At 40.1% G+C, this 15,093-nt stretch overlaps 1 protein-coding gene across 4 annotated transcripts in view; it reads left to right on the top strand.

Annotated features, from left to right (window-relative positions):
* Positions 1–15,093, top strand: part of EPB41L3 (erythrocyte membrane protein band 4.1 like 3) — a 151,858-nt gene that overhangs the window by 125,971 nt on the left and 10,794 nt on the right. For 3 of the 4 annotated variants that reach the window (XM_023228483.1, XM_023228485.1, XM_023228482.1), the window contains exons 13-14: positions 8,201–8,254; positions 11,829–12,020. In XM_023228483.1, the coding sequence (XP_023084251.1) occupies positions 8,201–8,254; positions 11,829–12,020 (246 nt within the window). The remainder of the gene's footprint in view (positions 1–8,200; positions 8,255–11,828; positions 12,021–15,093) is intronic. The other variant, XM_023228484.1, reaches the window with a different exon arrangement.

Genomic DNA, 15,093 nt, shown 5'->3' with positions numbered 1-15,093 from the left:
CTTCAAATAGAGATGGAGAATCACTACCGTGGATTCTATGGAAAGTGTTCCTTTTGGCAAGAATTTAGCAGCGACGTCTTAACATAGACAAATAATGTTTGTAGTTATATGAAAATATTACAAATGACCCAATCCATCATCTTTTATTTTTTAGGATAAGATCATTTGTTTGGCAAACACAAAATTAAGCACAGAGTAGGAAATAATGGCAGGGATATTTCGATAACTTTTGCTGTTAAAATGTGCTTTGTTCTAAATTTTGTTTTTACACTCTTCCTGTCTGTTCAGTCAAGGAAGGCTTGAAAGGGGACAGAAAAGAAGATAGTCCACCCAAAAAACCAATACTTGGTTCTTCTTCTTATTCTAACATTTTGTAAAATCGCCATACCAACATAAGATTCCCGTGGATGTATAAGTATGAAGAAGTGACACATCAATGTAAATGATTTTTAGTTTTGCTCCCAAGATAAGGCCAGACATTTTTGCTTTATTTGATTTTAGAAGACCACAAGTTTGTTTATGTAAAACATAGCACTAAGCTGTCCTCACTTGGTGCCATTTGTGATGTGGGAAAATAAAAGGACAAAGGGCGCTGCCAGCCTCATAGCCTGAGTCTCTGAGAAGCCAGCACTGTGGGCAGAACATCTTCAGGAAGCCTGTAGCTGAAATCTGGTGCTCGTATAGGTGTGGGCTGGCTTGGTTTCCCCAGTGCAAAGCTGTCTTTTAGAAATGACTTTAATAATCAGCATGGAAGGTAAAATAAACCTTAATTTTATCTTACTCCATCTTCAAAAAAGTAACCGAGAGGGTACTTATTTTTCAACCAAAATGAAAGTGTATTACTGAAAATAGTTCTTGAAAGGCTGGTCCACTAGGTTGCCTGGGAAGGAGGCACGTTTCCCAGGCTGGGATCCCCTGATCATGGGGCCGCCTCACTTCCATGCTGGAGGACAGTTGTCTTCATGCAGAAGTTAAGAGTGTAGCACCTACATTATTTTAGTTGAATGAGATTTGTGCAGGTTCCTGTTTAAAGTGCTGTCTTTAATGTCAAACGCGAGTATGTGGGAAAAGACATACTTGTCTCATAGTAGAAGGAGACCCTTCCAATGCCGAAGGACTATGATTTTATTTTATTTGTGCATTTTCTTTCCCTCATGCCTCAGATGTAACTTTATTTGTGCATTTTCTTTCTGTTGCCGTATTTACCACTTCTCCCCAAGTCAGGATTGGATAACCACACAAGGCAGGCTGGGTAATTTCCATGCTGTCAGGCCACTGGACAAAACACACACATACACACATGCAGTGACACAGACATCAGCAGGAGTCTCATTACCTTCAGGCTTGGACTTCCTGGCCTGCAGCAGCTCTTGTACCTGCCCAGGGGCTTGGGGCAGGTACAGGAAGGTACCTCCCTGCTTGGGGCTTGTGTGCTTTCCTTCCTCCCCTTCTTGTCCAGCAACCCCTCCACCACCTGCAGAGGAAACACGCTGGTCGTGGAGACTTCCAGGACCCAGAGAGAGGGAAAGTAGGGCACGTACCCCATTAAAGTTTGCGCTCACCAGGGGAGCACTTGTGGAAAACCCTGCTGTTATCATTATATTAAGGCCTCAAACCAGAGATCTAAAGATGCCCTTTATCTGTTAAGAAAAAATCAGAAGCCTGGGAAATTATATCTTTCTATTATTATGCATCATAAACAATAGAAAGTAAATACTGGCAAAGCATGTTACAAGAAAACACGTTGTTTCTAGTTAGCTTCTTGAAATCACTTGAGTTGAAGTTCCACAAATGTCCTAAGTAAAGGAGCTAAAATAGAATTTTCAAGGGAACTTCAGTTCTTTTTGAGGAGTGAGATATTCAGAAGTGCTAAGTGTCGAATCCCTGATTGTAACTACTTACCAGATAGGAGTGGGGCCAGAAACTTCTCGATTTAGAACATAAACTCTCTGTTTCGGATATAATTGAATAACCAAGGAAAGGACTAATGTTAGAGATTTCTTTTTTAATCAAAATCTGGATTGGATTTCATCTTTATTTTTAATCTAGCTGAACTATAGTAACAGCTCTGCTACCTGGAAATCAGGAGAAGGTTATTGAAAGTCTTGATTTTAAGTTATCAGATTTACTTGTGTTTGTTCCCCAAAACCTGAAACTTTCTAGAGTTGTGGTCTAAAATGAAAGTTTTTGATCATGTGAGATGTGTAGACTTTGGGATTGCCCACAAATACCTTCTGTTCTGAGTTTTTAAAGAATTCCACCCGTGTATGATGGTCTAATGGGAGAAATGTAGCCATTCGTGGCAACATTGGCATGCAGCTTGAATACTTTTAACATTCATGAGCAACCCTAGTGCTAAAATTTTTGTTTTACAATTTTATATTGATACCCATAAGAAAATTAACTAATTGCAGTTTTCTTTTTGTCCTTTTGCACCTCTGTTTGCTGCTTTCTGTCTCTCTCTGTCTCTTTCACATCAGTCACCTGGGCTTGGCACTGACTCATGTCCCTTGTCACCCCCATCCGCCCATTGTGCCCCCACATCTCCCACAGAGCTCCGTAGGAGGTGTAAGGAGAATGACTGCAAACTGCCAGGTTACGAGCCGTCCAGAGCTGAGCACATGCCGGGAGAGCCCGCCTTGGACTCTGATGGCCCAGGGAGGCCTTACCTAGGGGATCAAGATGTGGCTTTTAGCTACAGACAGCAAACTGGCAAGGGGACCACCCTGTTCTCCTTCTCCTTGCAGCTCCCCGAGTCATTCCCCTCCCTCCTGGATGATGATGGGTACCTCTCTTTCCCCAACCTTTCTGAAACCAACCTCCTGCCCCAGAGCTTGCAGCATTACCTCCCGATCCGCTCACCGTCCCTCGTGCCCTGTTTCCTCTTCATCTTTTTCTTTCTGCTGTCTGCCTCCTTCTCAGTGCCATATGCTCTCACTCTCTCCTTCCCTCTGGCTCTGTGCCTCTGCTACCTGGAGCCCAAGGCGGCCTCCTTGAGCGCCTCCCTAGACAATGACCCGAGTGACAGTTCAGAGGAAGAGGTGTGTACCTCGGCATAGAACACGCTTCCCCTTCGTGTTCCGTGCTTGAGTCCGAAACAGTGTTAGCCGGCTGCTGCCATAGTGGTCCTACTTTCAGAGCCTCATTTATTGTCTGTGCCAATATGTTGAGGTTTCTGTGTGTTGGGGAGTCCAACCTGGGCCCCAGGGTTAGGCACAACACCATGTGGATGTAGCAGTCTGAGCCCAACCCGGAATCGTTCTGCTACCCACTGAGTTCTACGTGGGATGAAAGACTCAGCCAGAAGTCAATTGTATGTAACCCATTAGCCATGTAAAAGATCAGGGCGAAGCTAAAAGTTCTGATCAGTTATTGTTTAATAAGGTAAATCACATATAAGACCGATGATGAGTTGTTTCAACTTAAATGATAGTCAAGGAGAGGTGGAAGAGTGCATCCGCAGAGGGGATGTGTCATTGTCCACATTGGGTAGCTTTCTAAAATTGCAAAGGTATCTCCTCCCTGAAGATCCTGAAATGTCCCCACCGCCCCCTCATCGTTACCGGACAGTCACTGTTACTCACAGAGAGCTGTGTCCATCAGATCCCGCATTGTGTTGTGTCAGAGCAGTTGAAAGCACCCACGTGACATCAGCCATTGGAAGGGCAGAAACAGGCCCAGAAGCAACGGCATGCAGTGCAGCAGTGTTCAAACACAATCAGAAAAGGACTAAATTGAAGTTTTCAAACAATGCACAGACAGGCTGAAATTTCACCAGTGCTAGCAATGCCAATGCAGATAATATGACAGCGATTCTTTCAACTGCAGTATGAGCCTCAGAATCCCCCCATTTTCACAGTGTGGTAAGGCTGGGCCTCTGTGGCTGCCAGCCGGACGTGGACACAGTGGGGGAAAGACCCTGAGCTATCAGCCTCCATCTTTGAAGGCATGCTGCTGCAGGGCAGGCTCCCGTCCTCCACTCGAGCGGTCGGCAGCCGGCATGGTAGCCAGTGGTTCTTCCTGTTAATTGCTCTCCTTTCCCACCACCCCACAGCCCTGTGAACAGCCCAGCAGTTTCTCTTTCTCCAGGCTTCAAACAGAGTGCGGGGAAGAATAATAGAAGCTGCCACCAGAAGCCCTGGTTGCTCTGATGCACGCCCCTGCCCACACCTCTCCCCAGGCTCCCTGCAGCCCTCCTGTTCCCACAGAACAAGAGCTGTTGTGATAGGAGAAAAGGAAAATACTCTTAGCATTTTTTTCAAAAGTCACAAAGTCAAGGCAATGCTAAAAAAGGAAAGAAAGTCTGATTCTGTGCTCAGCTAGAAAGTCATAATTTGAGCTGCACCTGTGAGTATGTAGTATTATATGTTGAGGGTGTGCGAGTATCTCTAGTTACTGGAATTATGACCATTTCTTTGCAGCAGAAGAAAAAAAATGTGAATGGTCTCACAGGTGTTTTAAGTAAAAGTCTACACTTTTAATAGACTTTGCATAAGAAAACATTTTCAAGGTTCTTGAGTTATATATAACGATTTGCTCCAACTGATATATAAATAACTTTTTACACATGGAAAATATTTTGAGAACTACTTGAAATCCTAGGCTTTGATATCACTATTTCTCATATTGGTAATACTATCAAATAGTGTTGGACTAGAACATATTACAGTTAAGAACACAATATTGTCTACAAAGACAATTTTATTATTTATTAGCTGATTTCTAACATGGAGATATATTTTTCCTTTAACAGTGGAGTTAGTCATCAAGCTAACATAAGGCAAAAGAGATTGCTGTTTTGTGCTTTTCTAAATTCAAAATAAATGTTTGAACTTTTGTATAGCAAACCACACAGATCTTGTGCCTAATCCAGGGTATACATCTTGTTGTAATCAGTGCATGAGAATTAATGTTAAACTTGGGCATGTCTGCATTACATTGGCAAAACAAATCACAGCAGTTACTTGTTACAAGCTAGTGAACATGTATGTGATTGGAGCTTCCCGGTCATAACTGTCCTTGTTATCTCAAACCTCCGAAACCATGAATTAGCACTGACCACTGGAGTCTTCATCACCCTTCTCCACAGCCCTAGTCAGCCCATATGATGGCTCTCCTGCCATCCGACTCTGTAACTAGCCGTCTGTTCAGTGTTGTCTCTTGAAGTGTTAAGAGCTGTGCATTCTAGTTCAGGCTGAGCTAGGGAACTCATATTGAGGTCATCCTGGATTGTTTTATTTAAATTGCCATTTGCTTACATGGCCTGATTTCATCTCTAGGCCTCAAGCACTGTGGTAGCTACACTGGGTGACTTCTTAACATACAATTCAACCTTGTCACTTTGTTTTGCCAAGTCACTAGCAATTAATTCTTTTTAAATATTGTATCATCATTGCTTACATTTTTAACATGTTATAGTGGCTTATTTCCAGCCTTTCTCAAGAGTGAAATCCAGTATAAAAAGGCTTCATCATTTCACATTATAAAGCTGTTGACCAGTCATGATTTTTCTTTTGTACTTTCAGAATGGTCAAATAAGAAGGGGCAGGATATCAAAATATCCTATCAAGAAACATGAGATGAACCTACCTCCCCAAACCATAAAATGCTATTACATGTGTATTTCTGAGTAATTTTTTGATAACACAAAGAAAAATAGAGATGAGTTCAAATCAAGAGGAAGAAAAATTGATTAACTGATTTATAACATTTTAAATTACATAAACATAGTATAATATGATAGTTTATGATATGCTATACATTTGCAGTTTTATGTAGGCATCGTACATTATAGAAATACCAGTTGATATAAAAACTGCTTTATTCAGCCTTACTCATTTATTTACTATTGATCAGGCACTATACTATGGACTGACTAGATGCTAAATAGGAATTCAAGAAATTTTATATATGGACTATGCTATTTGTATATGGCTAAGAAAAATAGGAATGACTATATAATATAATTATTATAGGCATTTTTTTAGCTCTGAGTGTGTCAGGCATTATATACAGTGTTTAGTATCCATTATCCAATACAGTTAGGGCTGTTATTTTCCCCATTTTACAGGAAGGAAACTGGGACTAAAATATAAAAAGTACCCAATGTGCCACAGGTTTGAACAGAAAGGATTTGAGCTCATGTTCATCTGACATTAAACCTTTCCGTCTTAACGACCACTGCCCCCTGATGCTAAAATGTTTGCAAGTTACTGAAGTAAATTTTAAAACCATAAGGGAAATAAGCTAGACTGGAGGAGAAACACTTTCGAGAGTTTTATAAGTGTTTGACACAACTAATTAGAACACTAAATGCAAGTCATTTCAGCTGGGCGTGCAGTGGCTTACCCCGGTAATCCCAACACTTTGGGAGGCCGAGGCAGGCGGATCACTTGAGGTCAGGAGTTTGAGACCAGCCTGGCCAACATGGTGAAACCCTGCCTCTACTAAAAGCACAAAAATTAGCCAGGCATGGTGGCATGCACCTATAGTCCCAGCTATTAGGGAGGCTGCGGCACGAGAATCGCTTGAACCCAGGAGGCAGAGGTTGCAGTGAGCCAAGATTGCACTACTGCACTCCAGCTTGGGTGACAGAGTGAGACCCTGTCTAAAAAAATAAAACACTAAGTGCAAGTCATTCTTACTTATTCTTGAAAGCCTAAGATCTTTGAGTTATTCTGTACACCTAAACAAATAACTGGTCTCTCTTACTAATTCAAACTGGCCTTTCCCAGGGCTGTCACTCAGTACAGCCCTACTAATCCCATAGCAACAATCACCCTTGTAAGAAACTTAACAGCCATCTCCTGCCCCCAGTTGTTAACCAAGCTGGTCAGGTCACGAAAATGTGTCAACATGCTTTCCTTACCAACCTCCGGAAAATTATTTTCCACTTAGACTTGGTAGCAAAGGTGCCAGAATGGTGTCCCGAGGTACATGTGCTGAGTGTGTGTTCAGCCTCCCTTTCTTTTAGGAGTATGCAACATGAAACATGCAGCTAGTGCCAAGAAATCAGCCTAGCCAGAGTTTAGTTTTGTCAGTGGAAACAACACTGTCCCAGTTGTCCCTTCTTGACATTTCTTGTTCTTTGTAGTGGGAGGTTATTTTAAGAACCAGATTCAGCATCATAGATTCCCCTCCCATTTTGATTTTTGTTTTCAAAATATTAATCACAAATATTTGATGAAGGAAACTTTATTAATGATTAGTTGATATCTGTGGAGGGAAAGTCAGTTAATACTAGGACATTTAGATGTCCATGGCTCTACTCTACTCAAGAGAAAACAGCTTGTAAGTCATAAACCCCTGTGAAACAGATTAAAAACCAGTCCTGAAATTACTGTTCTCATTCTTCTCAAAACCTAGGCTCTGTCAAATGCTGTGCTTTGTTTTATTTGTTTCCAAGTAGATGTTTCTCTCTTTCTCTCTCTCTGTCTATTGTTTCAACAATCCTTCTTATTATTTGCTTCATTTGAATGGTATTTTTGGAGCAAGATGTTTAAATACATACTTCAATATACTTCTTTATATTGGAGGGTGGGGCAAAATAACATGCAGTCTTAAAAAATATCGAGTTAGCAATGCTACTTGAAAATTGAGTTATTTTTTTCCCATAAAAAATATATACCTGTGAGTCACTGGCATTGTGCCTTTTATAATTGACAGGTAATGCGGACAGCCTGATGGCCTTAAATGGATATAAATTATCATAATGGTATAAATGAGGGGCTGAAAGTCCAGTGACTGTTACAGTAACTTTTTCTGTAAATTGACATTTTCATTTACCTTTCAGATGTGAAATATTACTAGAATAAAATATATATAAACATCAATTTTATTTGCATTAAACATTTTAAGGAGATCTTGCTTGAGGTTTTTAGTTAAAAGTTGGAGGAGGGGTGTGGGGATGACACATTGGTTTCCCTGAGACATAGAACCGGACAGGTCAGTGTGGCTCCCCAGCTCCTGCAGCTGAGTGCGCCTCAGGTCTTCCTATGAGTTGGCTCTGTTGATGACACCTAGCTCTGGCCCTTCTGTTGCTTTGCTTGAACTTGTGTTCTTGTGGGAAGGTAGTATGACACAGAGAAATCACAGAGAAAGAAAATGATCCGTCCGACCTGTGCCAGACCGTGTTTGACCAGATGGTTTACTTTCTGTCCCTGCCTTCCTCCTGGAACCTGATCACTTCTGTGGTCAACAGACCGACAGTGAGCGCACGGACACTGCAGCCGATGGGGAGACCACCGCCACTGAGGTTGGTATCGTGGCTGAGAGTGGCTGGTAGTGGCGTACTGAAATCGCCTTGTGGGGTGGCTCTGCGTTTAAGAACTCCACATAGGAAGCTGTTGTAATGGCAATCAGTTCTAACTTTAACAGTGGAAGTTAAATATGTATTTTGTCATCTAGACCAGTGGTTCTTAAACTCTGGCCTACGTCACAATTACCTGGAGGATTCCAGCCTCATGTTTCTCATTCAGAAGGGCTGGGGGTGGACTTGAGAATTTATATTTCTAACAAGTTCCCAGGCGATATTGACTCTGCATATCTTAGGATGTATTTTGAGAAAGACTTGCCTAGACTGATAATACATTTTTTTTTAAGAAAAAATTGTATCTCAAATGAGAGGCTATAGATGTATGATAGGATGAATGGGAAGAAGGTCACAATTAACTAGTATTTTGGCTTGATGCAGATATATTTTTAATTCCCCAATGATGAAATAATTCTTGATAAAATAAGACTTACCTTACTCATTTTTGTAGCCTTTGACCATAGCCTTGGTCACTCATAAGAAATGAATTTTCAAATTATTGTTAGTACTTTATTTTTGAAAAACATAATCACATTAAACAGTGATAGAAGATATACTGTTATTTCTCCTCTTTTCTTTAGGGTACATTAAATGTGTGTGTGTGTGTGTGTGTGTGTGTGTGTGGCTTATATTGTTTTTCAAATCTTCCCTACCATTAAGTAGTTAAAATATCTTTAAAAATAATGTCTGGGTACTAATGGAAGTGAAAACGTTTATCGATGGTAATTCGGCTACTTTTTACTAGCTGAATTTAGTTTTTACTTTGTAATCATGTTTATTTTAGGTTGCTTTTATGTTATTTTTTGCATCATCCTATTATAATAATGTTTTCTAGTTGAGTATTTAGAAAAAAACTAAAAATGTTGTAAGTGGTATCTGTGTATCACTTAATTGAAAATATCTTCAGAAAACATCTTTCATGATGGCATTTTATTAGGTTTCTTTCTTTAGAAATGTCAGAGTTCAATCCAAAACTTGACAATCATAATGTAACGTTAAAGATGATATTGTTAAAACTATTATGCAGATTCTTTTAAGCAATCATATATAAATCTATTACAAGTTGGTAATTTTCTTTGCCAACTATCACAAAGCTACACCTTGATTTTATAAGAGTTAGTTACATGTAGCCACAGGGTAGTACATCCAGTAAATTTCATTGGAATCTTAAAGTGCGCTAAAAGGAAAAATCGTTAATAATAATACCTTAAACGTCTACAGTAGTTTTAAAATTTGTTATATAACATTTAAAGCATGCAAGGGAATACCTGTAACATAGGTAGATTATGAAGTTTGAAAATAAAATGAAGAGCTGTGAACTCCCATGCACTGAAGAACAGGCGTGTCTGCAGCACATTAGCACTGTGTTTCAATTTCCTGTGTGCCCCGTGATACTGATGAAACTCTTCCCCTTCTATAGGTGGCCAACACAACAGTGGTCAGTGTAGAATATGAAGAGTAAGCAGTCTTGTCCCCATTGGCAAATAAGAAGAGGGAGACCTAGGTAGACTAAATGATTTTCTTAAGGCCCCTGACTTGGTGTGATCCTTTTCTCACCTCGAATTTCATTCTGGGTCTCCTCTCCTAGCACAAGGGCATAATATCCAGTCCTGAGTCCAAGAGCCATAGTGAGAGACACAGCTTTGCCGCTGCATGCAGATGTGGCTTGACCTGCTTACTGATTACTGATACTCAGACAGCAGTCCAGGGATTAGACCGCTCCTTGAAATTGGAAAAACCAGGAGAATGAGGTGGCTTTGGGATAACTGTATTTTTTCAAATCTCAAAAATTGTCCCGTCTAAAACCTGTAAAAGAAATCATGCTGTTGTTGATAGTAGTTGATTTCTCTTTTTTAAAAAAAACTTTCTTACTTGCCCCGTATTTGTCTTCTCCCCTCCCAAGTTTGTTCTTAACTATATACATTCAAGAAAATTGGCCAGGCGTGGTGGCTCACGCCTATAATCCCAGAACTTTGGGATCACTTGAGGTTAGGAGTTCCAGACTAGCCTGGTGAACATGGTGAAACCCCGTCTCTACTAAACATACAAAAAATTAGCCAGGCGTGGTGGCGGGCACCTGTAATCCCAGCTACCTGGGAGGCTGAGGCAGGAGAATTGCTTGAACCCAGGAGGTGGGGGTTGCAGCAAGCCGAGATCGCGCCGTTGCACTCCAGCCTGGGCAACAAAGCGAGACTCTATCAAAAAAAAAAAAAAAAGAAAAAAGAAAATCAAGGTTTCAAGAAACTTTAAATTGTGGGAACGTCCATGCAAAATTCTTCATATTCTTTGAGCATGGGTTCTCTGGTCTACCAATTGGGAATCATAATCACTAACCTCATAGGATGGGATTCATACACTACACTTGAGCTCTCATTATTGTGTCATCATAGCTATTCTTACAAATTTTAATTTTAATCTGGCTCCCCTCGCTTCCTGAACTATTTCTAATGTTCATCAAGAAAAACCTGCCACGCCCTTGCTGTCACCCTCTCAACCACGTGTGTCTGCTGGTCAAAATGCCAAAGACCCACCAGGCCAGAACTCTTTCACTCCTATGTTCCTATATTCTTATTAAGCTTCCTAATTGTGTGTGAGAATGTTGTGGTTTGTGTACAAGAAAGAAGTGGCATCCATATGCAAGAGCATACGAGTGCCCACATTTAGCAAGTCTATGTAGACCGTAGTTCTTCAATCTTAGAGTAAATTGCATGTAAGACTTTATTTCCCACTCTTTCTTGATGCTGGCAGTCGGACCAGGAGGAAGATGCAGAGCTCAAGGCACAGGTAGAACATTAAAAACAAAACAACAGCAATAAAAAAAAAAACTGTGTGTGATAACTCATTGTTTGTCTACAGCGTTCAGATCTTTCAGCATGCTCTGTAGCTGGTTACCATGTTGTTGGTGCAGTGTGTAGGTTGGCATTTGTTCCCTTGACGACTGTGTCCCTTACTTTTCCCTTTCTTCTCCACTTTTTTCAGAATAGTCTGATTAAACGAATAAAGGGTGAAAATGTGTATGTCAAACATAGTAATCTTATGTTAGAGGTTGGTATTGGTATATACCAGTGCATGTTTGTGTGTGTTGTTTTTCTTTTAGTGTAATACCTCTGGGCTTGTACTGTGATGCATGAACTGTGTGCTCATCTGTTAATAAGTGGGGGTGACTTCTCAGCTTCTGATTCCTTATTCTCTCCTAGATATAGATCCCTTTTCCTGTGTGTATATTTATTTTAATTCTCTCAGGATACATGTGAATGGTACTCTTTATAGTTTACCTTCTAAAATTCTTTTGGTATTCATGTTTGTGTGAACTAGTTTTTTTTTTTTTTTTCTGTTTCCTTTCCATGGGAAAATCACATTTTCACCAGAGTGTTTGTGGTAGTGCCATGAGCCTTGATCAAAATTTTGTTTTATTTTGAGTACTAATAAGATTGACATTACTTTAAAAGCAAACCAAAGAGCTGAAAGGAACACACGTGAAACGTTGACTGTTGGATACTTTGTGTTCTGAATATAGGAGCTAGAAAAAACTCAAGATGACCTGATGAAACATCAAACCAACATTAGCGAGCTAAAAAGGACCTTCTTAGAAACCTCAACAGACACTGCCATAACGAATGAATGGGAGAAGAGGCTTTCCACCTCCCCCGTGCGACTGGCTGCGAGGCAGGAGGATGCCCCCATGATCGAACCGCTTGTCCCTGAAGAGGTCAGTAGTCAGGCTTGTAGTCAGATTCACATTCTGTTTACCGGCCTTCCTTCTCTACAGGGTGTGGAACTGCACTTGACAAGCTTCTGGGTAGAAGATCTCTTTTCCTGCCTATGTTTAACCTGAGCTGAGATGCTCAGTGCTCCAAAAGAAAACTGCAAAGTAAAATGATTAAAGTGGCTGAGGAGTGAGTAATAGTGTCATGTCAGATGGTTCTTAGGGCAGGAAGCCACAGGGAGACTATCGTGAAAAATCAGCTGATTCTGACCATAAACCTAGATTTTATAACTGAGAGAAATCAGGGTATTCTCTTCATGATTGACACTTTTCCCGCATATGCTTTCTACTTTTGCATTGACAAACACTCTGAATATTTATTCTCATCAGTTCTAAGATGAGGCCCATTGAGATTGTTTGACTGAATGGTAACCTGAAGTTGACAGCATTTCAGGACAATTTTACTCTGAGATATTACACCAGGCTTTTATTGATATAATAAGAGTTTTGTTTGATTTTTATTTATAATTGATTATTTTAATTGATTTATATTAAGGTTTTTGTTTTTTGTTTTCGAGATGGTGTCTTGCTCTGTCACCCAGGCTGGAGTGCAGTGGGGCGATCTTGTCTCACTGTAGCCTCCACCTCCCAGGTTCACGTGATTCTCCTGCCTTGGCCTCCCAAGTAGCTGGGACTACAGCTGCCCTTCACCACACCCGGCTAATTTTTGTATTTTTAATAGAGACGGGGTTTCGCCATGTTGGCCAGGCTGGTACCAAACTCCAGGCCTTAAGTGATCCACCCACCTTGGCCTCCCAAAGTGCTGGGATTACAGGCATGAGCCATCGCACCTGGCCAAATTTATAATCAGTTTCTCATAGAAGTTTTATGGGGAAAGTAGTGGCCAGAATTTTTTTTTTAAGTAAGGTTATTTCACACACTTTGGCTGTACTTTTAAAGAGATTTTTTTTTGAGACAGAGCTTTTTGTGTGTTTGTTTGTTTGTTTGTTTGTTCTTGAGATGGAGTTTCACTCTGTCGCCTATGCTGAAGTGCAGTGGCGTGACCTCCGCCCCCTGGTTTTAAGTGATTCTCCTGCCTCAGCCTCCGGGGTAGCTGGGACTGCGGGCATGCACCACCATGCCTGGCTAATTTTTTTGTATTTTTAATAGAGGTGGGATTTCAACATGTTGGTCAGGCTGATCTCAAACTCCTGACCTCAAATGATCTGCCACCTCAGCCTCCCAAGGAAGCTCTTTTTAAATGTACAACCAAAGACTCTGAGGATTCAGCTGGTATTACTCCAGGGCTCCCATTGTGTGGGAACCAAAAATTACTGTAGTGCTAATTTGACTGTCTACTGTTAGACACCATGTTGCTTTATCTCTGTTTCAAAAAAAGTAGTTTTTGAAAACTGCATCTTTTTTAGCATTGTATTGGTTAACCTCCTTTTCTGTAAGACCACTTTATCGGGAAATATTTGTTCAGGAAACAGACACAGAGTAGAACATTAAAACTTAGGCTTTGGTGAGAGAAAAATTCTTTAAACAGTGTTCTATATGCAGTGCTTAAGTCCTTACAGTAAAAATAAGAATTCAGTTACACTTATTGTTGATCATGTTCTAAACCTTTTAAAGCTGTTAATCAAAAGTAATCAAGAACTCACTCTCACTATGTTCATGACAATCCCAAACCTAGCTAATAAAAAATAGGTCTATATCCATTTGAATTACTTAAAAGGGACCCTTTTATGCAGAAGAAATGAAAAGTACAATTACCAACATATCATTGTACCATTAAACTTCAGTTCCATTCAAACTGCTGCGTTTCAAGAGACAAATTTCACATTCAGATTGATTTAAATAATAGTCCTTACAATACTAAGTTATGCTCTCATAAATTTTATTATAATTGGTTAAGTTTGGCTTACCCTATTTCTGCTATCTTTTGGAAATAATTTCCTGGCTCTAAAGATATCAGATACTGGATAAAATTACAAAAACACAAACTAGCCACCCCAAACAAAACAAAACAAAGCAAAGCTAAAAGCTAAGTAATGGCCACTTTGAATGAAAGTTTAGGGAACAACTTAGAGAATTTAAAGGGTGGTGCTAATAAACAAGGGAACTTCATAAGTCTAGGCCGTTAGACTAGTAAGATAATTTTTTTTACATCTGTAAAACCCTAAACGTGAGAGAATTAACGTTTGATAAAGCCCAAGGATGTTAATAATTTAAGGAGTGTTTTGAATATATTGAACTTTCCCTGGATAGTAATGCTTTTTCTGTGTTAGTGCAGAAAAACTGGAGAAGGCCAAGAAAGGATTTTTTCAACATCATTAAGGAGGAAAAACATGCCCTCTGCAGAATGGCAAAGTAGTTTGGTTATTTAAACTGGAGAAGAGCAAAGGCTGGTGTCCTCACTGCCTTCAGCGTCCGCAGGGTTGTTTTGCAGTCCCTCAGTGCTCTGTCACACTGTGAATGGAGACATAACAGAAAGAGCTTGACTAGATATAAAGAACTCATTAGAAGCAGGGCTGAGTAACCCTGCTTATCAAAGGAGCCCTGAAAAGCATCTCAAAGGAGCTTCAAATCCCAGGGGAAAAGAGATCTCTTTAGGTGTCAGGGTGCTGTGCTCCCTGTGACAGCAGGGCCAGGCAGAGTGACCTGACCTCTCTTCTACTCTTCTCCAGGACCTCATAGTCATCGATGATACCGAGTTTATACTCCAATCGAAGGCCCTGTAGATAGCCTTCAGAACAAACTAGAAAGTTCTTTTGCTCTAAATTATTGCCAATTTCTATATTAAAACCATAGTTTCTGTTATTTTTGTGTGTGAAAAGCACAAAAGATAATTTTATCCTTCTTTTAATCCTTTGTATGTTATGCACGTAGAAAACATAGTGGTTTATAAATATATAACCAAAAGATTTTTATTTTGGAGGGGATATGTTTTAAGGTAAATTACTAATTTGATATTACTCTATTTTGTAATAAAGCCCACTTCAATTAAACAGTGATCAACCAGTTTAGAAAGAAATCCAGTTACTTCTAAATGGAAATATTTAACTTAATTTTT

Source organism: Piliocolobus tephrosceles, chromosome 18, assembly GCF_002776525.5.
Source record: "Piliocolobus tephrosceles isolate RC106 chromosome 18, ASM277652v3, whole genome shotgun sequence".
NCBI classification, from domain to species: Eukaryota; Metazoa; Chordata; class Mammalia; order Primates; family Cercopithecidae; genus Piliocolobus; species Piliocolobus tephrosceles.
Note: the sequence above shows the minus strand (reverse complement) of the source record. Positions and strands in the feature narration are given on the sequence as shown.